We start from the raw sequence: 25,257 nt of genomic DNA, 5'->3' as shown, positions 1-25,257 counted from the left end.
ATGTAACTAATTAGATAACGCTGTGTGTGTTCATACTTGTATCTAATTAATTTTAGTCAATCTGGTTTGTACCTAGTTGTCTCATTATTTTAATTTGTAAACTTTTAAGTGAATGGTAAAACAGTATTGACTCCAACACTTGCCAATGCGCATACACAGGGGTTACACAAACAAAATGTGTGTATCCTTTTTTAAAATATATATATGTATATATATATATATATTTAATGACACAATGTTTTAAAATATCCTCACAATTTAATTGCATCATATAATATTATGTTTGCATATTTTGGTGAGAAAATTAATTGACCACTGCTTAATTTTTGAATGCAAACGAACCATATTTGCTATTATTTTCTCAAACCGGGGTGCACTAACCTAATGTTAGCACAGTTCTTTACGGTTCATTCATGCAACTTTATTGGACGCTGTCAGATTAGTTCAAACAAAGTGGGTATGAAGATTTTTATGCCGACTTGCTGGGGATGAACAGCATTAATGTTAGTTGATTTAGGAAATGAAGGGGAATGTATTGATTCATGGCAGACTTTTTAAATAAAATACTGTTTATTTTTTGGGATGAGGGAATGTATCAAGTATTCTCAATTCAAAAGGCTCAAGTCAAAGTGAAGTCACAAATCATTGCTGTTGAGGTCCAAGTAGAGTTGCAAATCTTTTTTTGATTTTATCAAGCCGTGTCTAATATAATCAAACTTGTGACTCCTGTCCAAGTCAAGTGACTCGACTTCACAACTCTGCACTGCATTGCATTGTTATTTTGTTAACTTACTTTTCCAACCTCCATCAGAAACGACTGACTAAAATAAGATTTAGAAAGTCTTATCAACCACAGGTATTGCAGTTATTATTCTAGTCTAGCCTAGCCTGACAAAGGTAAGGCAGTTCATTACAAAAAAGAAATATGGCTCGTACAGTTTTCATCCAAAATTCAGATTTTAAAAAAAATCTCTAATATAATCCATTATGTTACCTTATATTCCAACTATCCAACTATCAACCCCCAGCAATAGTTGATTTACAGCATATATTGCATCCTCCCTGATGTGTCAGACGATAACATGTACTGTTTCCAAACATGTCAAAATGATCACTTTTTCTTGGCCCTGTGGTTACTGCTGTTGAATAAACTGATCCCATGAGATCTGACTCCAACTGCCTCTGCAGTCACTCCTGGCTGCTGCAACACTTTGTCCAGAGTTGTCTTCTTTATGGCAGCTGCAGAGATTTTCTCTTGGTCGGCCAAAAACTGAAGTTCCCTTTTTTACGGGAAGGGCAGACAAACAAAGAGACAATTACAATATAGTATGAAACATAGATATTTATCACAACATTATGTAGCAGTTTAATAATAATCCTATCACTAGGTAAATAATAACCTGAGGACAAAACTCTCCTGGTAACATAACTAGCATATAGCTCCATCTACTGTTTGAATTATAAACTCCAAAAGAAATATATCACCCTTTGGGCATTTGAATATAACAATTAACTTAAAAGCATTTATTGTGTATCCCTATGACAGCAAATATGATTTGTTAGTTTGTTTGTCTCACACTTTTCTGATCAACTTACCTAGTCCTAACACAGGAGGCCTCCACAGCATTGATGAGGAGGCTGCGGAAGCCACCGCTCTCCATGACATGCAGGGCGTGGATGGTGGCGCCCCCTGGTGAACACACGTTGTCCTTGAGCTGGCCAGGGTGCTGCTCTGAGTCTAACAGCATCCGAGCAGCCCCCTTTTAGAAAACACAGGGGGACAGATGCACATGAGACAAACACAGTATTGGTTACATCATATCCAACCTGCTGTCTTTTTTCATAATTTATTTCGTATGTGAACACGTGAGTGTGTGTATCATTTTAGGTACTGCACAGCAAATTTCACTGTACAATTACGTTCAATGACAACAAAGCTATTTTTTCTTTTTGTCAACTAGTGGGTCGCATGTCCATCCTGATTTGACCGCAAGTGACTCCTGAACCAATCTAGTTTGCAAAAACAACCCCTTTATTTAAAATTTCTGGCATAGGGCTTTTATTTTGAAGTGCTGTTTCCTGCTGTTCACCTACTATTTTCTTGCCCTGTTCTTGGTATTAGTATTTGGCCTATTAACATGCTGTGCTTTGCAGCATTTATATCTGATCTCGAAGCAATAATATGCACTCTCTTGGGTTTCAGTGCTATTTATGTATTACGTTATTTAAGTGACTGCACTTTGCTCTTGCATTATGTTTTATTTTATTGTTTCGTAAGACTGTGTATTTTGTGAAATAAAATTTAATATGTGGTAAATTATCTTATGCGTGGACCTTGAACTAATGACTAAGGACAAAAGCTGGAGCCCCTGTCTGGCCCAGTTGGGAAACACTGGTCTAGAACAAGACAGACTGCAACGTTGTATCTGGATTTAAAGATTATACAAGGAGAGTGCACATGAAAATGTTTACATCAAAATATAAATGTGCCAAAGTGAGTCAAAATTGACTAACTTTCATAAGTATTTATAAGTGAGAATGTCATAATATCCTCATGTGCAAGCTAAAGCAGATAAAACTGATTAAAAAAACCAAGAAAGCACATATTTGTAACACACATATTTGTTTAAAAGATATAAGTAATACCAGCAGGGCTTGGGCTCCAAGGCGTACCGCCAGTCTCCTGGGCAGACCCATTTTTACTCCGCCATCAGCAAGAGCATCTACAGCTGTAAACGCCTGCAAAGCCACAATCAGAATTGTTAGAATGATTAAATGAGGGCATCCACAAGACTGATTTTTCGAGATTGCAACAAAAATTTAAAATACACTTGACATTATATAAATGACTCACGTAAGCAGGACCACTGCCGCTGAGGCCAGTGACGGCATCAATCAGGTCCTCTTCCACCTCAGTGCAGTATCCCACGCTGGCCATCAGCTGCTCCAGAAGCTTTCCATCCTCCACTTCTGCATGGGTGCCTGTGGCATACACAGTGGCCCCTTCACGCACCACCACTGGTGTGTTTGTCATGGCCCGCATTACCTTTGGATCAGTGCGATACTGCTGAAGCTTCTGTAAGGGATAGCAATGTATGAATAGTCCTGAAATTACAGGGAAAAAAAGGCTGAGCTAAGACAATCATTCATAGTTACTAAAAATTAACAAGAATCAAGTATTACACTCTAGTTGAAAAAAATAGTTGACATTTCATTTGCTTTAGTCTGCTAAGTAATATAACATTTTTACTTTATTAAATGAAAATGAATGTTTCAAGCTCAAGCAGTTAACCAATGTCATGTTGCAACATGTGACTGTTCTGCCCGAGGGTCTGCAGCGTGTGAGCCAAGAAATACAGTGAGAGAAAAAACACAATAAAGCCAGAATTTTAAAAGTAAGAGCCATCATCTAGAGCTGAGAGTTACATGAAAACATGTTTGGTGATTAATGCCATGTCACATAACATTTATAATCGTTTGGGATTTTAATTATCATGAAATTATAGTTTAAATAATGCATTCTATGGCCTTAAAGGCAGCTAAAATTAAGTAAAGAATTTTTTGGAGTTATTTAACTGTTTAACAAATCATTTCAGTTTTATACACAGTTCATCTAAGTTAAATACTGTATATACAGCAATGCTGATAGTTCATATTGTATAATGAGTAACTATGAGTAAAAATCCAAATTATTTTGTCAATATTAACCAGGACTCCTATTATAAATCTGTGTCCAGTTATTGGCATGGGAATACAGATGGCTATGACTTGCCTTCTCTATAGAGCTGATGGTGACACCTGCAGCACAGGACACAATAAGGTGACGATCTTCGATGTCTGGTCCAATCTCATCCAGTACAAAAGGAATGATGTGGGGCTTCACAGCCAGGAAGAGAACATCACTTTTGCTCACTGTCTCTTTGTTGCTGGTGGTGAAATTCACACCCAATTTCTGTACAAAAGGGACAGAAGACATATTGTAGTACTTCGCTGGGCATGGATTAAAAAAATAGGAATTAATAGCATGCAAGCAAAGGAATGTTTAATACCTTGCAAACCCCAAAACATATCCAGAATTAAACAGAATCACTTATGGATTAAAGTATTGATGCTTAATTGTCTACCCACCCGCAGTCCCTGCACTGTGGGGAGATCTGTATCTGGGGAACTGGCTGTGATTCTGTGGGTGGCAATCACGCCTTGAAGGGGACAAAATGTCCAAAAGTCATTCCAGTGTCTGATTGCAATCAACATACATCAACAACACGAGTCAAATCTGAATAACTGCCTAAAAACATTTTCAAGTGTGATTCAAAACTCACCTGCGGCTGTGAAGCCTCTCACCAGAGCGTGGGCCAGCTGGCCCGCTCCTATGAATCCCACACTCATCCTACCTGTGTGCGTGCGCAGAGTTGGAAACTTCAGCAGGGACATTTTTTAAAAATCTCAACACAGACAGATGATTTAGTAAGTCAAATAACTGTTGTGAAGCTTGTAGCCTCTTTACAGCGCTGGGTATGCTGTGCTGTAGTAGTAAACAAACTCTTACTTCCTTATTAAGCGACATTTGTTGACCCACAACGGGAGCAGCCATATTGTTGTACAGTAAATCCACTCGCAGACTTACCACTTAACGGAAGAGCTCCTAAATTGACCGACGGACCGACCGATATAGCAACCGGTTGACAGAAATATCTGAAATTACAACGTTGTCAACGTGGCCTCGCTATCTCGTGCTCTACTGTACCTGCGGTGATATATCTAACTGACGAGCGACAGCGCCAATGAGCTTGCAGGTTTTGTGTCTACGTAAACATGTTGGACCAATCACAGCGATGATAGCAATAACTCTAGGGCGGGTTCTGTAAAGCTGAAAAACTAGTTGCATCAGATTGTGCCTCAGGGGGGAAAAGTTGAAGAGGTGTACGATACTAACATCTACAGGTGTAAAGCTTGAAAAGCATGGTAGAGACTATATTTAGGGAATGGAGACAGACAAGTTAGTCTGACCCAGAAACCAACATGTTGACTAGGTTTTTATTTTTAGTGTGGGGGGGGGGGTCAAACCTATGGTCTGCGGGCAACATCCAGCCGTCCTAAGTGTCTAGTCTGGCCCACTGGATCACTATGCACACCTAATAGATGCACTTGTGAGGGCAAAGAGGTGTCAGTTTTTAGGAGCAAGTTTAACAGTGAGTGTCTGAATGTGGAAAAACGGACACATTTTGTTGAAATTACAATTAAGACATATCAGGTTATTCCTCATTCCTATTGTAAACGCTTGACCAGGCACCATGAATAATGTAGCCTATTTGTATCTTTACACTAGAACAAAGGGAACAAGGTGTTATTTGCAGGTTATAGAGAACCCCACTGATGAGTCCTAAAACCCTGAAATTAGCCTAATTAGCATTTTAGTATCTCCTGTTCCCTAGTCTCAAAGTCAAAGGGTTATTTGAAGTGTTTTTTGGTTCTATGTCTGAAATAATTACTGTGGTTAACACAAGCTTAAGAGACTTTCACATTTTCGCACTCACAAATGAAGCTTTTATGTGCCGTTGAAAAAAAGCTAACAAGTGGCTAAATTTAACTACAGAATGCCATCACGCCAAACTGCGCCGAACATGGCTTTACAGCCTCAAAGCAAAGGCGACGCAACTGTGTGTAGTTTGTTAGAGTCTATCAATAGTTTTTTACTTCTGGCGAATACATTTAGGCTTTGGAAATCCTGAAAATTGTGTTCTTTTGTAAAGATTATCTTGTTGAACAAAACATGCAAGTAACATAAATGTTTGTTTACCACAGAGCTTATTTTCTGCAAGGATCCAAAATCCAATGGAAAAATCCCATAGGCTTTTTGACAAGGGAATCAAGGCGACGCTAACCTCCTGATTCCTGGCCTACAGAAAAACAGAATCCCAGGGATACTATTATGCATTGGTTTTACTGGTATGACTGACTTGAGATGCAAGATGCCCGAAGAGGCCTCTTGCCCCAAAAGGTCTAATGTCACAGTTTCTTCACTACTCCCAGGGTGCATGACACTTGACATTAGCAAGTAAGCTGCTATTTTCTTCATGGATTCAGTGTGGAAGCTCAGGAATCCCACAAAAATACTTTTCAGGAGACTGCTTTCAAACACTGCTGCGATAACATGCAATTTGATAGATTTATAAATGACTCTAGTGCACTATCAAATATTAAAATGTTAATTTGATTTAATCAGGCTATGAATCAAATGTACTTTAACAATCAACATATTCAATTTTGATTTGAACCTTAGCCAATAAACTAATGAGATTTATGATGTCACTGTGTGTAATAGAGGAGTCTTCTGTCCTCTGAAAGTGGAGAGTAAAGGTTCACATATCAATTAAGACCTAACATTATATCAAAGTAAAGTAAAGGGTACAGAAATACTATCAAATATTGAAATGTTAATTTGATTTAATCAGGCAATGAATTAAATGTACTTTAACAATCAACACAACTGTCGACCAATTTCAATTTTGATTTGATCCTTAGCCAATAAACAAATTAGATTTATGTCACTGTGCAGCAGGAGAGTCTTTTGTCTTTGGAAGTGGCAAGTAAAGGTTCACATATCAATTAAGACCTAACATAACTTCATAGAAAGTAAAGGGTAAAGAAATAAAGAAGATCAACAAAACACACTGTTTACTGATATTTTATTAAACAAGGAACAAATCAGAGTTATGCAAACGAGACATAATACATTTCATGATTGTGCTTATCCCAAATAAAATAAAATTGGATACCTTTGTCAAAGATTTGCCTTTAAAAAATTAATGTATCAGATACATTCAGTGGATGACAGGAAAACTAATTAACCTCAATTTTTGGCCTATATGAGGACAGAATGTGGAAAAAATACAGCACAATGGCTAAACCAAAAGCTATGTTCAGTGCAAATTGTAGACTTAACATTTGCTCTTCATTCTTATGCGGTGCGTCTTAACCCATCTGAGTGTTTGCATACATTTTTTGTACATATATTAATACATAAATTAACCTTTGAAACCAAAGCAAACTGGCTTGATTTCTTTCAAAGACATGGGAGAAGGCAATAAGCAAAGAATGAAGAAATGACCAAAAACTAGCAAGATTTTTTTTTAAGCACAAGTAGGCTAAATCACATAAGAATTTGTTTTTTTTTTTTTAAAAAAGAATAAAAGTAAATAATTATTAAACAAACAAGGACATGATCTGGAGAAAGTTCTTAAAGATAATAAGTCTGTATCATTTTATATGTCGTTATGATAATTTTATACACACACACACACACACACTCACACACACACACACACACACACACACACACACACACACACACATATATATATATATATATATATATATATAGCTTTTCCCTAGCTTTTTTCCCTAGACATTTTTCCCTAGTTTTTTTTAAAAATATATTCTACTAATGTCTTGCAGTTTGTGGAACATTTCTCACCAAGTTGCTTATTTGTCATGTTTTTGAAATAAATTGCACCATTTTGCACAGCGTTCAAAGGCTTAAATACTTGAGAAAGGTGTCTGAGGGCAGCACAAGAAAATTGATGCCGCTACAGGTTTCAAAGGGTTAATTGTTCAGCCTCTGTACTCTGATTGACATAACACTGATATTCTAATTTTCCCACACTTCCATAGGTTCATCGCGTATGCGACCACTGAATGAATCTAGAGCAGAGGGACGTACTGGGTGCTAAGATGGACATACTTCCTCGGTGGACAAAGTTGCTGAGATCAGCTCATCTGCGCACCTGGCAGTCTCTCTGGTAGGTCACTGCAGAACTGTAAAAAGGCCTGCAGTTTATAGCATGGGCTAACACTGTCAGTTTTTGCAGCTAAAAGGCTCAATTCTAGATGATAAAAAATGTCACACATAAATACGAAACCATGAATCTGTGGATCCAAGGAAATGAGTCCTTCACAGAGACGTGACTGTGGATAGCATAATGGAGAAGGCCTCAAACTTCATTTGTCTCTGAGGCTAAACAGTCTTCAGAGGGGAAAGTTTTTCAGACAGCAGCAGAGCTGGAGACAAAGCGAATCCTCTGGGAGTAAACAAGGTCAACAAAATACAGGATCAGGTTGACGTTGGTAAACACTGCCACCACCAGCTTGCTGTCCCAGGGACATTCCCCACGTGGGCAGTCCTCAGGACGAGATGTGGTGCCGTACTTCCTGTCAAAGCTGAATATGGACCAGATGAGTGCAGTACTGAGGTAGAGGATGAAAGCGAAGAAGGTGTAGACAACCACGAACCGATCAAAGGGGAACCGCAGGGCAGAGGTCCTGCCAGAAACTGTCAGTACTATCACAATGACAGTGATGGAAAAGCACAGGCTGTACACAACCACACAGTACTCAGTGGCAATGTAGACATTGTACTCGCTGTCATGGTCCAGGGCCCCAAAAATAATGCAAGCCACAAAAGCCTGGACCCACCTTGAGTAGACCGGACACAGTGGCCATGTAAACCCACCACAGCCCCCGGCTTGGCCCGAGTCAGGAACACCTCGGTACCGTAGGGGAAGCAGCAGACGCTGGAGCAGACGGTGACAGCGATGCGGTAGATTTGGACTTCACAGCTGTCATCGGGGCACTCTGTTTGGAGGAAGTAGACAGGGTAGACCACGGAAGCAGTGATGTACATGAGCGTTGCCAGCATGGCAAACGCCACAGTGAAGTTATCCCAGGAAATGGGCATGCATGTGTGGAGCCGCGTGATGTCCAAGGTGAACACAACCAGCGTGACAGCAAAGCAGAAGCACCACACAAACATGCAGAAGGTTCCGTAGTCGGCACTGTAGCCCGCGCTGTGGGCCACAAGGGCTATTATGGTGCAACCGAGTAGCAACTGGCACATTCGCGCTACACCTAAAGGTGAAAGCACAGCGTCTTTATTAAGGTAGTGTCCTCCATGAGCATCCATGGCGTGTGTTGTCTCCCAGAAGCAGCTGTTTTTCTTGGCTTCTTGATGTCTCTGTGTCCTAGAGGCCCACTCTTTTTTTTCGTCACAGACCTCACCCTTTCCTTTGGTTGCCTTTTATAGATGGACCTTAATTACAAATGTCTGTAATTCTTCCCCGAGCTTGCTTTGTAATTACAGTGGTGGGCCTTAGATCAAGTCACATTTATTCACTGTTATGTAGACGTTTGTACAGTAGCTTGTAATAGTAAAGGATATTTAATCAGGCCTTGAAATAAGATATTGTTTTGATTTTCGTTGTTTTTAACATAATTTCTCTACAAGGCCTCACAAATCAAACAAAGTATGCAAAGTATATTTTCAGCAAATCATATAACACTCGTATCAGTCCTTGTATAGTGTTTTAAAATGTTTTAAAGATGAAGAATTCGATCCTGGTCTTACTCAAAGCTGTATTGTATGGCCTTCAAAATCTCGCTTGCTCTCGTCAATCACCAAGTTGTCCAGTGTATCGAAAGTTCAAAATGAAGTAAGGTCCTCTAAAAGTCACATCTGAAGATCAGTCTTCCAACAATAGCCTCCAGTGCCGAGCAGGTGGACTAGTTTGTTGTCCTGTCAGTCAATTTCCATTACTCAGCAACGCAGTCCTTGTAATTTCTTCACTGTAGGCCATTAACTGCCCGTCAGAATCGCTCAAACTGCTGGCTCTGTCTCTTGCTCTTTGTCCCGCTGTTGCAGTCTCCTTTTGCCTTTTGGATTTGGTCTTCCACTCTGTCTAATTCACACAAATACACAACCTCTCCCTCCAGTGTGCACTCAGTGGATTGCAAGGGGCGGTTGTTTAAATGAAAGTTTGTGCCGAGCCCAGGGTTACAGGCCTCGCCAGGTCTATAAATAGGGGGTCTATATTCCACAGAGGGGTGGGAGGCCGCATGTGGCAGTCAGTATGGGAGTCGTATTTCTAGGGAGCACCCAGAGAGGCTGAGTCAGAGCACCCTCAGTATGAAACTGGCATTTAAACACAGTGTAATGACAGGGAGGGACGCTAAGACTCCCATTAGAGGCAGAAATTACATACAGGTCCAGAGGGATGATTATGCAGGAGTGATGGCAGATTTGAGCGATGCTTGTGAGAGGGAAGTGGAAATAATTAGTAGTTGCTTGAAATACTTTAACCTGTGATATTAGTATGCTGTGATTTTTGATTTACAGTGTGCAAGGTGAACACATTCATTTTTATAGCTCATGAAGTGTGGTAAATTTCAGCTAAATCCTTTTCCACTAAAGTCCTGTCGGTGAGTGTGGTAGGATTTTACAGTGAATAAGGGAAGAAGACAGTTTCTGAACCCAAATGGATGAATATATTGACTCTGTCTCTTAAAGGAACTGGATGTAACAGAAAAACACTTCCTACTTTTTTAGTTTCCTATGTTCCTGTTTTATATAGCCTGCTGCAAACTGCAAAGTCCACGAATAAGCCTCCTATGGGCAGTGCTTGTCCAATTTTGCTTTGCGGAAAAGATACACTGATGACACTGTCATCATATGGAGAGGTCAGAGAGCTGAGAGATTTTCTGAAATACAGACAGTCTACTACTAACTAACTTTCTTTCACTATGGAACAGAATGAACATTTTTTTTTTCATTCTCATTAAAATACCCTAAGAGCGCAGATCAAAATCAATATGGCCTGCACTCACAGTATTCTCTTGATGTTGGTCCCCAAGGCTCGCACAGAATATGGCAAAAAAACGTTTAAATTTGGCGCCCCCTCTTCTTGGAATCAAGGACTTGAACTTGTCTGAGCTGATCACTATAAGGGAATGTAGACTGAGAAAAAAGCACTCTTGTTCAATATCATTGCTACCCAAATTCTTACTGAAATCAAAAATTGCACATATTAATTACGCAACTGACTGTTCTGTGTTGCATTTTAACTGTTGTCCTTGCTCTTTGTAATATGTGATGCTGGTATTTGTCTGCTTGTATTTATTGTTGTAACTATGTTTTTAAGCTGCCCTCTTGGCCAGCTCTCTCTTGGAAAAGAAATTTTAAACCTCAATAAGTCTTTTTACCTGATTAAATAAAGGTTGTTTTTTTTCCTCCATAGACTTCATGCAATACATGAGAAAGAGCGGGACTACAATTGTTCGCAAACCTGTACCCCTCTTCCTAACTGAATGCATTGTGAACAAGTGAGTGAGCAAATATCAGATTATTTCAGTGTTTCCTCATTAAGATGTCCTAGCTGCTTCATGTGTCAGTGAACAGACTCTTGCATGAAAAACTGCTCATCCTGGCTCTATTTTGGAGAAGCTTTGCACACCTCCAACCTATTTTCAGTGCAACAGTAAGCTGTTGTTTAGACTCAGGGCTCAAAAAGGCACCCTGGATGTTGTTGTCTTTCATACTGGACAATTTTTTGCAGTCCATCCACCAGGGTTTGCTTGCTCGCTGTGTGTAAGGAAGAGGTGTTAAACAGAAACCCACTTTTAAATAGGGTTATGTGTCAGCTCTTAATAACTTTAAGATACTGACCGAAATAACCAAGCAATGCTGAGACTTCTCCGGTCAAATGATACAGTCGGTAATTTGTCCTATTTGTAGTGTTTTGCTTGCAGCAAATCACTGCAAGCATTCTTTGATTTAATGCTTGATTTACCCACTACCTGTCACAGGAGATTTGGCTCTGGGTGGGAAAGCTGTAGCTTCAGGAAGCCAAGGTGAGCTGAATTCAGTCTTGGCTGACTGATGAGGGGCTGGGTGTGAGCAGGCTGGGAAGCAGGGGTATTAAACTGTTTAAATAATTTTAAAAAAAGTGGTTGAAACAACTTTATTTTTATGAGTAATTAACTTAAAACATGTGTTTCATAAATATTGTAATGAAGTGCACTTCTATTTCTTTTAGCTTAGTGGAAAACTTGGAACAAATTAACTTGTATGTGTTATGAACTTATAAAGTTGTGTTGATATTCATGGTAATTACTAATTATTAAAAGTATTTAATAACCATATTTATGACAACACATTTTTAAATATATATATATAATTTAAAAGGAAGTTTAAAGTGTTGAGTTTATCATCTCAAAGTTGTTCTGCTGGGTCCATGATTGGTCAGTTTGTACTGTCATGGAGGAGTTGAGGACAATGACCCAAATGCAGCACAAAAATGAGCAGCCAGGTGTACAAACAAAAAGCAAGCCTTAATGCTGATAAAATGTCCACAAAAAAAAACAAGCAGGTATGCAAAACACATAAATGAACACGATTGAAAAACCAAACTGAAACCAACCAGGATGACGGAGAAAAAATTTGGGTGAAGGCAGGAGCAAACAACATGGAGGATCTCAGGGTAGAATCACAGCAGGGCCAACAAACAAACTGACAGGGAACAAAGAGAAACACACAGGTGTAAATGCATAGGGAAGTAATCAGGACAACAACACACAGCTGGGGTAGGAGGAAACAGGGAAAAAGAAGGAAACACAGGGATTGGCTAAATATTGAAGGCGTGACTGGGAACACAAGGGTATAGAAAACCAATCTACAACAGAACAGGTGTGCAGTAAAGACAAGGGAGGACAAACCAGACTGATAAAAGACAGGCGATAATCAGAGTAACACTAGGGCAGGAAAAATACACAAAGACAGGTGGTATAACCAGACATGACACATGAGGAGTGATAACACAAAAAAAAACAGGAAACAGAACATGAGTAACAAGACGCAAGGAAAACACAAACAGAACCCCCCCAAAAACAAATTCCCAAATATAACTCAAAACCTAAGATCATGACACTGCCTCAGAAGCTTCACCACACTGTGGTGGAAGTTTACACATCTGAGTGCTTCCATTCACATGATGGGTCTAGAATGAAGTAGAAAAAAATGTATCAAATAAAGTACTCTATTGGTATCACTTAAGGGCACTGGTGGTACTAGTACCATAATTTTTTTTACACAATACTGAGCCCTACCTTTAAAATCTGAAAGTAATCACCCAAAATGGTCATAAAATGATCTGTCATAAAAGTCTTCGAGACTAAAAAAGAATCTCACGCAGTTCTAGAAGTGATGCCATCATCAAATCACTACTCTGCAAAGAGGACTGAATTAATTATTATTATCATGTCATGATATTATGTCATGATTTAATTCCTTACACTTCATGGATGCAGTACTTGTACTTTTAACTTTGTAACTTTAAGAAATAGCACTTTGTTTCTGATGTGATTATAATGCATGAAGTGTGGCACTTAGAAATTGGTTATGGATCCATTATCCAATAGATTTGAAATAATCATTGAGCCAGTTATCCAGTGACAATTGTACACAAATATCTGTTTGCACTATAAAGACAAAGTCAGTGCGCTCCAGTCCACCTCTTTGCTACCTCTCAGTATTACAGCCTTGTTACCACCAAGCAGTTTGGTTCAGTTCAGTTCGCTGGTATTAGAATGTCTCTTTTTCCATTTCAGTTGTGAGAAGTTGTTGTACCAATAAAACCGCTCCTTGCTGACTCAGTTTTTTTTTAATCATCCCTGTTAGGCTACCAAGCACACTAATGCAGTGCAAAAAGTTGGAACCAGAAACGTCACGGTCATTTGGTCGATAGCAAATCATCACTCTTGCTCAGGAGTGAATTGTGGCTGGTTTTGAGTCTCATGTAACCTTTGTTCATAATGTGGCAAGTTTTAAACACGTTAATTGTAACTATAAAATAAAAATGTGTTTTCCTGCCTCTTAATTTTCAAAAATTAGCGGCTATAGAAAAAAAACAACACTGTGCCAACTGCTGGCAACTTTTAAGGTGGAATGCTTTCTAGCATGTTACTGTTACTGTAAAGTAAGAATGTGGCACTCTTAGATCTGCAGGCAAAATCAGAGGTTTATGTGGGTGTATAAAGATGGCTATGGCTCAGCAGGTAGCAGCTTGTGCTCTCATCGTGGGTTAAATGGCTTGATTTCTGGCTCCTCCAGACCAAATGTTAACCAAATGTGTGACCAGAAAACGAAACCTCGATTACTCCTGATGGTTGGTTCAGTGCCTTGCATCGATGTCTGAGTGTATGTGTGAATACAGTTGATGACTGAAAGGCAACTAGTCCATTTATCAGAACAACAGTGAGTGCACCAAACAAAAGACATTGCTGAATAAAGATCACATCATAAGAAAGTGACCATTTTAACAGTGCAGAGAGGACTATTATTCAACGCCATGGTTAAGCCATGGATGTGAAAATGGACTTGCTTTAGCCGGTAAATATAAGACCTTTGATGTTAGAATATTATAATAATATTATAATAAGTTTGAGATTATCGGTTAATCAGTTAATTTTCCTACAAGTTATGGGTCATTATCCCTTTTTCTGTTTTTGGAGATTCCCCACATTTTTTGAAATCTAAAATGTAAGGTGTTTAAATGCCTTTGACTGTCAGTGTGTACACTAAGCCTGATATCTATTATCAGATATGTCAAAATGGTGAGAAACTTCATCAGGAGCCTGAGGGAGCTGTTGACCTTTCCTCCTGCTAAAGGTTTTTGTGCAGTGAATGTAAAATGGGAATGAGAATTGTGCAAAACCTGCTGATTTTCTACTGTTATCAATAACAACAACAAGACTGCACAGCAATATTTACCTTGTGGTATATGTAATGTGTCTTTTCTTTCAGGTCTGATACAAAGACATGCAATCAACCCAAGAGAAAAAACAGCAATGTATTTACAATTTACAAAGAATCACTTCTCTGTGAAAATAGCACTTATAAATATGATTTACATAACAAAATAAATATGTAAATTACCAATGTAGCTTGAGATTTTTTCTGTTAAAAAATATGTTACAGAATAAAATTACAATTAGTAATACCTTTCCTTCTCTGGTGTGATGTGAAATAGAGGTCCTTTAAAAAACATCATTTAAAGACATCATTACATACAACATTGTCATTATATTAAAAAGTGATCTCTATTATGAAATATAAGAAGGGAGTTACAATAGTGAACACTTGAAAGAACCTATACAAATACTCAAAAAAATATACAATACACGATATTTGTCTCCCTTTAAATGTTCATTGCATTGATCCAAGGATTGCTGAACTACTGACCTAATATGAACGTGTACCCGGTGTTTCGGGTTTGAACAGTCCTCTATGACGCGGCCTGTGAGAAAGAGGTATAGACTAGATGTAATGGCACTGTGGTGTATGTATAGCTACTGATAGACCACCGTGTTTCTTGGCCTGCTTTAGCACCACAATCAGCTCCAGCAAACGATTAAACCAGTCATCGTGGTAACTTTACAGTTGTCCAAACTGAAAACATGCCACTTAGATTTCAACCCTGTCAGGTATTTTATACCAAGAGCTGATGAGAGGAGTATCAGTGTCAGTTGTCTCTCTATTGTTCTTGCCATTGAGATAATTACAAAATGTCCTTTCTGATCCAGTGCCTTTCTCGCCTTATTTTATGTCCCTGTTTCTGCCTTGATGCAGTTATTTTTTTTTGTGACAAGAAACTATAGAACTGTTTAAACAAAATTATCCTTATATACTCTATAATGACTACTTAACAAAGACAGCATCCTTACGTCATTGTGGTGTTTTCTTTTTTAACAATGACCGAATATAATATATATGGAAGGATGAAAATAATATTAAAAAAACATCAATGAGCATCCTTAAAACTGGATTACATTCGAGATATTTTTTTCTTTTACAAAGCAAAAGATAATTTAAATGAAGAGTAGCAGAGAGTTGCGCCTTGTCATGGTGGCGTGTTGCCCCCTTGTTCTTGTCACCAGTTGTGAAAAAAGGGATTGTGGGTGAAATCTAAGCCCCTTTGTTTAAATGAGGCTCAATCTAAAGTAAACAGGAGGTCGGAGGGGAATGGACTTAAGGTAGAATGGGTTGTAAAGGTGGAGTTGGAGGTATCAGGCATGGGAGACCGGCCAGAGAGACCAGACAGCCCTGCTTCGGCTTAGCTTGCTGATACTGTGTGTACACGTGTCCCTTTAGCTGCCGCTGCTGAGCATGCCCAGTAGCTTGCTGGGGTCCATGCCCTGCTGCTGGGCCATCTTCTGCACGTCAAAGCCCATGTGCATGAGGAACTGAATGACGTTCATCTCTTGTCCCGTGAACTGGTCTCGGATGGTGGGGCAGGTGGGGTTGCAGTGTGGCCACGGGCAGCTGTCAATCAAATGCACGGGGCAGCCTTTGGGCGGAGCCTTGTTGTTTCTGTTGTCGTTGAGGCTGCGGTCCCAGCAGTGCAGCGCTCGGGGCAAGGAGGTGCCTTTGACCTGCACGTCAATCCAGTAACTAGATCACAACACAAGAGGGCACTGTGAGCTCACACGTAGAAAGTCTCAAACACAAAGTTTAGTGTCCCCTGATAATGTTACACTGGAAACGAGGGTTTGAAATAAAATCATACTCACTTTCTGGTGATAACCTCATGTGATAGACATGCTGGAGCAAACATAGCCCTGAAATAGAATTAAAAAAAAAAACCCCATAAACCAATCTGAATCCATGCAGATTTCATACTTCAATTCTCTTCCTAAAAAAAGGGGCAGCAGTAGCTTTTTATTAGGAATCGGATGGTTGCTGGGTTCAAGTCCCCTGTACTGATCAAGCATGGAGTGTGGACTGGCTGGAGATGTGCCAGCTCACCTCCTGAGCACTGCTGAGCTGCCTTTGAGCAAGGCACCAAACCCCAAGACTGCTCCAAGGGCACTTTACTGCGGCTAACCAGCTTATTTGCATTTGTGTGGTGTGTAAAAACAGGTACAAGCTGCATTTCAACCTCTAATTTGTTTGAAAATTGTGTGGATTGGCAAATAAATAACACCATGTATTAAATAAGACATGGCCTTACGGGACATCTTTGAGTGTGTTCCTCAGCTCAATGCCCAGGTTTTGGATGTAACGCCACTGGCCTTCCTGCACAGGCTGGCCTGTTAACTGGATGTTGTCCACCGTCAACTGGGCCTCATCAAATAACCACTGGACAACAAACACAGGACCTGCACAGGGAAGAAGTAGAAGATGACTGATATAAGATTATAGTGTACTGTTTATATGGTATCTGATCTAGCATGTGGCATGCAGATGTTTTAGGCTTGTTTGTGCAGTTTTCATGGGACAGAATGACTCCCCAAACTCACTTTTTATCGATGGGAAGACCCTATATCCAAAGAAACAGTTCCACTCCTCTCCTTCATGTGTTTGCTTGCACTTCTCTGGTACCACTCCTCCCCAGTACCTAATGGGGCGGGTGAAAAGGAAAGATAGGACATGATAGGTTAGCAGCCTGATGATCCCGTAACCGCGCTAACATAAATCACAAAATCTTGCATTTTTTCTAGAGCTGGGCAATATTTTGAAATTAATTTCACAATATAAGACTAGAAATTCCCGCAGGTATTGGATATCGTAATATCATGAGTGTTGTTTCTTTCCACATTTTAAAGGCTGCATTACAGTGACGCAATGTAATTTTCTGAACTGTTCTAGCTGTTCCATTATTTGCCTTTAACCACTTAGTCATTATATCTGCATTGATGATGATTATTGATTAAAAATCTCATTGTGTAAATATTTTGTTAAAGCGTAACCCTACTATATGGCCACAATATTGAGGTATTTGGTTAAAAATATTGTAATATTTGATTTTTCTCCATGTTACCCAGCCCTATTTTTTATGATTGCATTCACTGGGTCCCATACTTGATTCCTCTCTTGATGGTCTCAGTGGGCGCACAGCTGACAGCGTCCACGCAGTCCGTGCAGTGGTACTGCTTGTTGTCCAGGAACCAGCCAGAATCAGACAGGCCTCGCACTTGTATCCCAGTGTGCCCCAGTCCTTCCAGCAGCTCCGCCACATTGTCCACATTCAGAAGGACCCCGGTACCACCCGCACTGCACGCACAAATACAACATATTCCTATTAATACCTATTCAGAAATATGAATAAAATGTAGATTTTGAATGTAAAACCACATGCAAAATGTTCACACATGAACATACCTGCTCCCTGCTAATAGGAGGACTTTTGCATTGTCCAGACCTTTGCCTAGCAGATCCTTCACAACCTCCTGAATAATCAGTGAGCCCATGAAGGCATAGCCACCTACACACAACACAAAGAGAGTAGCACTGTAGAATCACACGTTTCTTTAAGAGGATTACATGTTCATTTTTATGATTCAGTAAAGTCTTACTCTGCTCTGTTTTGGCTGTAGCGCCGCTCCACACATCGCTGGAGCAGTATGGGACGAACCTGCGCAAGCGACATAAAGTTAAAGTTGCCAGCTGTGATTGAAAGCGAGTGTCAGTTAACACACAAACATGAGTCAACTTACACCATGTTGGCATTCCACCAGTGAGGGTTTTCCTCAGGCAGCGGAGACAGGATCCCCGTCCCTGCAGAGACAGATCGACATGTATCATTAGCCATCCTGGCACTCCCAGACACATCCTCTTCTTCCTCATCATCATTACCACATGGATTACAGTTATTACACTGCAATGAGAGAGGGAGGCGTCTCTGTTCCTACAGTAGCGGGCGCCAGGTACACCGCAGCTACATTATGATGGGGTGACAGATACATCCGATCCTTTTAATTACTGAGACATTAAAGTGGAATCTGGCAACTTTTCCAACCATGTTAGGAGTTCAGGATTAATTACGGGCCAACAGTGGTGCTTGTAGGAGCATAGTGAACTGTACAGACTGACTGACCTGTTTTAGTTTGGGGCCACTTTGATGAACTCATCAGTCTTCTCATGGTCTCATATCTGCTGTCGCAGTTCTCCTTGTTGAAGCAGTACCAGCCGCCTGGACAGAGATACACACACACACAAAAAAAGTTGAGTTTATCACACAAATGTTCTATAATTATTCATCATTTGAAATATGGGCATAAAAAAGAAACATAAAATTAGTTAAATGCATACTGACCTTCTAAGAATATCAGCCACCGTCGGCTGCCCCGAGATTCTTTCAGGTAGTACCTACGAGAGAACAAGTCATATCACATCAGGACATCATAGCAGACACGTCATTAATGTTTGACTAAATAGGAGTATGATTCTAAATTCCTCTAGGTTTACATTACAGTGCCTGCATGACAATATCTAAACAACAGATAGATACAATCACATTCCACATTTGTGATAAGGTGCTTTTTTTTTTCCAGAGAGATGAGATAAACACTGAAAAGTAATACCCTCACTGTTTCTACCCTCAGTGACGGTATCCAAGCAGGAAATATAAACACATACGACATCATCCCTTTAACCGAAACAAGCATGTTCTGTCATTTCGTTGATTGCTATCTCTGAAAGGTGACGGCCAACAGCAAAAATGAATGAGTTCAGGAGAGAACAATAAGGTTGTGTGTTTAGTTTGCACTTGTGAAACTGATATAGTGATCAAACAGGAGATAAACATCATCTTGTCCCCTATGTTGTTTGTACCATAGAAGCCAGTAGATCATCATGTTTGACCCTTTAAAGCCTGAGGTGACATAACTCAGCTCCGATGCCTCTCACAAGAATTTAATCTTTGATATCTGAGCGAAGTGGTGTGATGTCTTTCAAAAATATAGGAAAAAGGCAGCAAAAAAACTCTGGAAGAAATGTTTCATAACTTGCAGGAAGGTAGATAGATTTAGAAAACTAATTCAAAACAGGTAATAGGAAGAAAATGTCTTGGGGGGAAAAAAAATATATATATATATATGTTTTTATAAAGATAGTAATTATATATAAATATGTTACAAAATGCATTCAATTTTAAGCAATTTTTCCCAGTAACTACTTGTTTTTTAATTGTCTTTTTCTTTTCTTTTTTAAAAATATGTTTTAATCATTTTTTAAACTACATTTCAGATAACCTTCTTGTTCTTTTTACCGTTATTTTTTAAATTTTTGGGTGATGTCTGATTTCATTGCTCATCCATTGCCTTTTTCCAATGTGTTTGAACAAATCAAGCCAATTTGCTCAGATTTCAAAGGGTTAATGCAGCAAGAGTAGGTCATGTACTATCATGGCCTCTTTACTGTGAGTTCATCATTAGTCAACACACACAACATGGATAAAATCAAGGTTCCCGCCCAGAGGAATGATAAGAGATATGGTGAAACAACACAACTACATTTGGCCAGCACACAGTCTACTTTTGTCATCCCACATATGTCCAAGATAATTACCTTGAAATGCACACTGGGCAAGCTAAAGTGATTTTTTTGTGTCCAGCTAAGACTTTAAAAAAATATATTTATGCACACTAGAATATAAGAGATGTATGCTTTATGTTGTCAGCCCAGAAGAGGGCAATGCTATCAAGATTCTCCCATGCTTCTGGGCACACTCTTTTCAAATGAATCACCCTTTTCCAACAGGATTTTTATTTAATATCAATACCAGAAAGAAAATCAAAGAACCTTCTGGTGTATAAAGTAGCTTCAGCCACAAAATCAAGATGCGGCAGTATCCACCCGACTTTACCAATGACTAAACTCAAGGGATTGCCAAAAACACTTCAGTGACTTTAAAGAAAACAGAATTGGCTGAAGCTCTGAGCTGTTTGCTCAGACTCTGAATCACACTTTGGCTGCAGTTAACATCTTGTACTATTATTGCGAGCCACAGTCAATGATCTAGGCTGAGGACGGTGCACTCTACTTACAACTTCCAAACAACAAAGTGAAGGCGGGCTTGGCAAGCTGAACAAGCCAAGAGGGGAAAAGGCGCTGCATCAACCCACTCACTCTAACAAGTGCAAACTCCAGAAGATGAATCACCCAGTTCCACCTTCGCTGTGAATGATTTTACTTATTGCATCTGCAGCCATACCTCTCTGGAAAATACTGTTGGTAGCTGATGGATTAGCATCTCAACTGACAACAACAGTGAATGAAACGGCCATCTGCCAGTAACTGTCCTCTGGCTTTCTAAAGAGCTTTGCCGTGTTAACAGACAGCTCTCTCCACCAGGCACTTTGGGATTTTGCAGGAATTAGACAGGATAGTAAATCCATAAAGAGACATGTATAGAAAGGTCTGGCCATCACTGAACTGGTCCCAGATAAGTTCTTGTGCACACACACCAAAGCCTCTTGATATGAAACATACAACATTAAAAGGAAAGCTTTTATAGAGCACTGCTTTTCAATATTGTTCTATCATTACTAGTAAATTACAGAGGCTTGCAATTTAAATACTGCTCTTTCACTGTGTTTGTATGATTTTTGAATTTTTTACTCTTATTCTTTATAACGGTTAACGGTTTGAGACACAACTAAATCCACTGTCCTTTCGCTGTGGCTCTTACAGAAAACCATCATGTAAAGCCATTTAGAATATGAAAAATTCCACTTTTTAAACTGCCTTTCATTTGATTCATGCCCACCTGCAATAACTCAATTATCTGTATTATTTGTATATGAATCAAATTAAGCTGCAGCTCTCAGTTTGACTCCCTGTAACCAAATGGCCTAAAAGAGTCTATATGACTGAGCATTGTTTGCCTATTATACAATATAAGAGGCAGTGGATCTGTCTGATATTAATGTGCTTTTAGTGGCTTATCCCGCTTTAGTAGAGAAATCATGCAGGCTTTCTAACTGCCAAATGGATTTCCGCTTAACAACAGTGTCAACAGTGAATGTCAATGCAAACAAATGTAGTGATGCATTGTTTACCAGGACTCTAGATGAAGAATCATTTTACCAGAAGCAAATGATAAGCTAAGATGAGCACTTGGCTGAAACCTGTACAAGTTTTAAATGGCTGTAAAATGATAATTCAGCATTGTGCTCACTGGGTGCAATAATCAGAGAGAGCGAAAGAGAGATGGGCGGGGGTCTGAAAACTTAAATCTAAACTTTCTGCAGAGCAAATCCTGCATTCTAATTTGAAGCAAAGGAAATGAAGCATAGGCCATGTGGCTATCCGCAAATTTCACGCTTCACTGACGCAAAGCAGCTGTTTATCTCGTGCCGTTATTCTGTCCCAGGACATTGCTCTCTTTTGAAAATCCCCACATTTTTTGTTTATTTTTAATTTATTTTTACATTTCAATTTCTTTTGAGCATTTGGGAGCTTTAAAACAATTTTGAACACTTGCAATAAACCAGCCCGACTAAGGACAACGTGTGTCTTGTGCGAGCACGCACCACTGGGACGAGCATTGCTGTCCTCAGGCCAGATACATATGGGTTACTTCGGGTAGCAGGATGACCAGCAGGACGGGCTGCGCCCTGCTGAAGCAAAATAACGATTCCTACCAGCTTCAGGCTGCACAGCTGACCCTGCTCTGACCTGCCGGTGATCAAATCATTATTTATAACACTGTACATGTGTATTCTCAGTCGGTACGTACCCCGCAGGACTCCCATCGTTGCAGGTGACTGATGTATTCTCCAAAAAGTTCAGCTTCATGTCGTAGTCGAGCTTCTGCGCCGAGCACGGGTAGAGGGACTGCGCAAGGTTCTTCACTTGTGTCATGAAGTTATCCATGTTCTCCTCCACGGCGGTGAAATCCAGAGGGAAGCTCTCCGTGGTGTCACCCCGGTCCGCCCGGTATGTGGGAGGGGGTGGTGAGCGGCGTGGTTGTGGGTTGCGGCCACCCCGGAACCTTCGTGCGCAAAGCGCTCCGGACTGCATCAGCACCAGCACCAGCACTGATGAAACCATTCTGATCGCTGTCATCTTATGCCGGTGTTAGATGTCCTTCCTCCACATGCAATGTCTTGTCAGAGAAACGCAAACTTTTACGGATGGAGCTGAGAGAGAAAAGACAATTACGCACGGTTTAAAAGACGCCAAAACTCTTGTCATCCGCTTCATGAAACGCTGAACTTAAATGTTAACTAATTTAAAAGTCCCTTAAGACCAATCACTGTCATCCGCTAAATTTTCTTGACATTTATCAAAGTTTTAAAGAGTGCGCCTACAACTGTTTGCTCATCTACCCGGTGCAACTCAAGCGCTGCTGGACCAAGCGCACAAGCTTGAACGACAACACTCGTGCCATGCTCTTGTATTTTATTCAAACTTTCCCCCCTTGTGTGTCCGTCCAGCCAATCGCAGGAGCGGGGAAGGACTCAGGGCATGATCAAGCGTGGCAGACTACCCCCCTTTTTAATTTATAGAGGGAAAAAATGTCCATGCGTTGGTTCTTTTGATCCGCGATGTTTTATTTGATGTGGTGGCTTTTATTGGCCTTGAAATGCCCATTTCCCATTCCACCACAAATTTATGAAGTGAGAATACGCATCTTGTTACACACTTGCCTGAAAATCAAGTGGGGAAAAAAACAACACAATCAAAACTACAGTGCAGAGATCCAACAATATTTGACAAGGAACAGAAATATTAGTCTTAACTAACTTTACCTGTTTAAAAAGGCACATATTATTTGTATTTATATTATTCCACTTATTATTTATTTATTTATTTATTTTTTGGAAAAAAGCAAATAAAAGCATGATATTGTTCAGACAGTATGGTCCTCCACCCCACAAAAAACCCACACATTCCTCTTTTTTAGAAACACTTCCAGTTCTGACTAGTTGAGTTGCTCATGTTTTCTTAAGGTTTAGAAAAAGGGACTTGGACACACTTTTTTTTAATTCCAGACGGGGCCTCCAAAGATCAAAGCAACCATCACTCTTTCTACCCCCTCGCCTCGCCTCCTCCCTCCCACTTCAGTCTCTTCCAAACTTTCCTGGTCTACTGTATATTTTAAGTCGAGCAGAGCATCCTGATGGGAAGCCAGCTTTTTAACACAGGAATGCCTCGTTACGGTTGAGGTAGGCTTCCCTCGAACAACCTCTCATTTTGAGGACACATTTAAGTTAAAGTGCAGCCCACGGTGATTACATAAGAATAACAGTGATTACTCATCAAGGTGACACTTCATGGTGGCTTTTGTCTGTGATTGAGCTCCTTCTTCCCATGTGAGCACAGAATGACATTGTGTTTCAGAGTAGTTTTAAGGGACTGAGCAGTGATAATTGACCTGTATGAAAGCAACACACTACTGACTCTAAAGCAGCTGTAGGGGGTTATTCTTAGCTTGTTGTAACAGTGCCAGAGCTATGAATGGTTGCTGCAAAACACACTCGGGTAGTTTATTGATAATGCCTTATTGATCCGTTGTCAGCTTTGGCAGTGGGATTGAAGAGAGCTCAGGAGCCTCAAATGAGACAATGAGAAATTTGTTTCTTCAGAAACTCTCATTGTAGTCCGAGTTCAGTTTGACTCCTTAAGGCCCAGACACACGAAACTGTCATTAAAGATCGAGAAGGTCGTCATCTCACGTTGCCTGTGTCTCAGCCAAAAAGTTGCACTTAAACATACTGCAAAAACTGCAGCCAATGGCCAACCACAACTTATGTTTTGTGCGTGTGTGAGAGGAAATAAATCTCCATTCCAGCAGGCAGCAGTAGTCTATTCATCCTTAACAAAAGGAAACCAGAGGACCAACAGGACGGATTCAAGATGCTAATTAGCCGGTTTTCCCATTAACAGCACAGCCGGTTGTTGAAAGAACAATTTCTATTTATCATGCTCTAGCAAACAGTGACACAAACAATTAGAACCGTTTCTAATAGAGCTCAATGGCTAAATATAAATAATCTTACCAAATACAAGTTTGTTTTGATCTCGCACCTTCTTGACTTAAGCTGTTTACTTTCCTTACTTCCGTTTCTCTTCTCGTGCACTGATCTGAACCAACAATGAGTGATTTAATTTAACAATCAGTTCTACCTACTCAGATTCTGATTCAACATGCTGAATGAAAAAAAAAAGCTGCCAAGGACCAACTGCACTGGACGCACCAAGAAAACTAGTACAGACATGCAACAACGGCACAAAATTGACTTGTTGGCCAACTGTTGGCTTAGTGTGTCAGGACCCTTAATCTACAATGTACTCCATAATCTCTAAACTTTCTATCAGTGGGCATGTATGGCTACTTAAGTTTTTTAAAAAGTTTACAAGGGCTGACAGTGCAGCACACATGGCAAAAACTACAGTCAAAGACACTTACCAACAGCCCAACACTGATCAATGGCCAACTGTCGGCACAGTGCATCAACCCTTACTCCTTGGTGACTGTGATTCTTACAAAGTCGTGTCCTTAAAATCATTTAAAAAATGCTGATAGAAATTGTGGCATAAGAAATACATTTGGACACTTTAGAAGATGCTCGCGTACATGCTGAGCACAGCTTCATATCTCTAAAAACTGCTTCACATCCTCTCAGAAAAAAGAACCTCTT

At 39.9% G+C, this 25,257-nt stretch overlaps 3 protein-coding genes across 3 annotated transcripts; all 3 read right to left on the bottom strand.

The window, feature by feature from the left end:
- Positions 1-207: 207 nt before the first annotated feature.
- Positions 208-4,758, bottom strand: pycr1a (pyrroline-5-carboxylate reductase 1a). The gene is made up of 8 exons (XM_042505014.1): positions 4,628-4,758; positions 4,323-4,394; positions 4,129-4,199; positions 3,773-3,952; positions 2,855-3,076; positions 2,647-2,739; positions 1,597-1,760; positions 208-1,280 (listed from the first exon to the last, which is right to left on the bottom strand). Exons 2-8 carry the CDS (start codon positions 4,387-4,389, stop codon positions 1,112-1,114), a joined length of 966 nt encoding a protein of 321 aa, XP_042360948.1. The 5' UTR covers positions 4,390-4,394; positions 4,628-4,758; the 3' UTR covers positions 208-1,111.
- A 3,151-nt stretch (positions 4,759-7,909) lies between these two features.
- Positions 7,910-8,962, bottom strand: LOC121957327 (myeloid-associated differentiation marker-like protein 2). The gene is given in 3 exon segments (XM_042505905.1): positions 7,910-8,471; positions 8,473-8,509; positions 8,511-8,962. Coding segments are annotated over 3 exon segments (915 nt in total). The 3' UTR covers positions 7,910-8,045.
- A 5,822-nt stretch (positions 8,963-14,784) lies between these two features.
- On the bottom strand, positions 14,785-22,962 carry notum1a (notum, palmitoleoyl-protein carboxylesterase a). Its single transcript, XM_042505529.1, has 11 exons — positions 22,350-22,962; positions 18,924-18,976; positions 18,705-18,800; positions 18,325-18,385; positions 18,184-18,242; positions 17,990-18,092; positions 17,690-17,881; positions 17,128-17,225; positions 16,839-16,986; positions 16,399-16,446; positions 14,785-16,279 (listed from the first exon to the last, which is right to left on the bottom strand). The coding sequence occupies exons 1-11, from the start codon at positions 22,676-22,678 to the stop codon at positions 15,976-15,978; spliced, it is 1,491 nt and encodes a 496-aa protein (XP_042361463.1). The 5' UTR covers positions 22,679-22,962; the 3' UTR covers positions 14,785-15,975.
- Between the last annotated feature and the right edge of the window lie 2,295 nt (positions 22,963-25,257).

Source organism: Plectropomus leopardus, chromosome 17 (assembly GCF_008729295.1).
Source record: "Plectropomus leopardus isolate mb chromosome 17, YSFRI_Pleo_2.0, whole genome shotgun sequence".
NCBI classification, from domain to species: Eukaryota; Metazoa; Chordata; class Actinopteri; order Perciformes; family Serranidae; genus Plectropomus; species Plectropomus leopardus.
The sequence above is the reverse complement of the archived record's forward strand: the minus strand, read 5'-3'. Positions and strand labels throughout refer to the sequence as shown.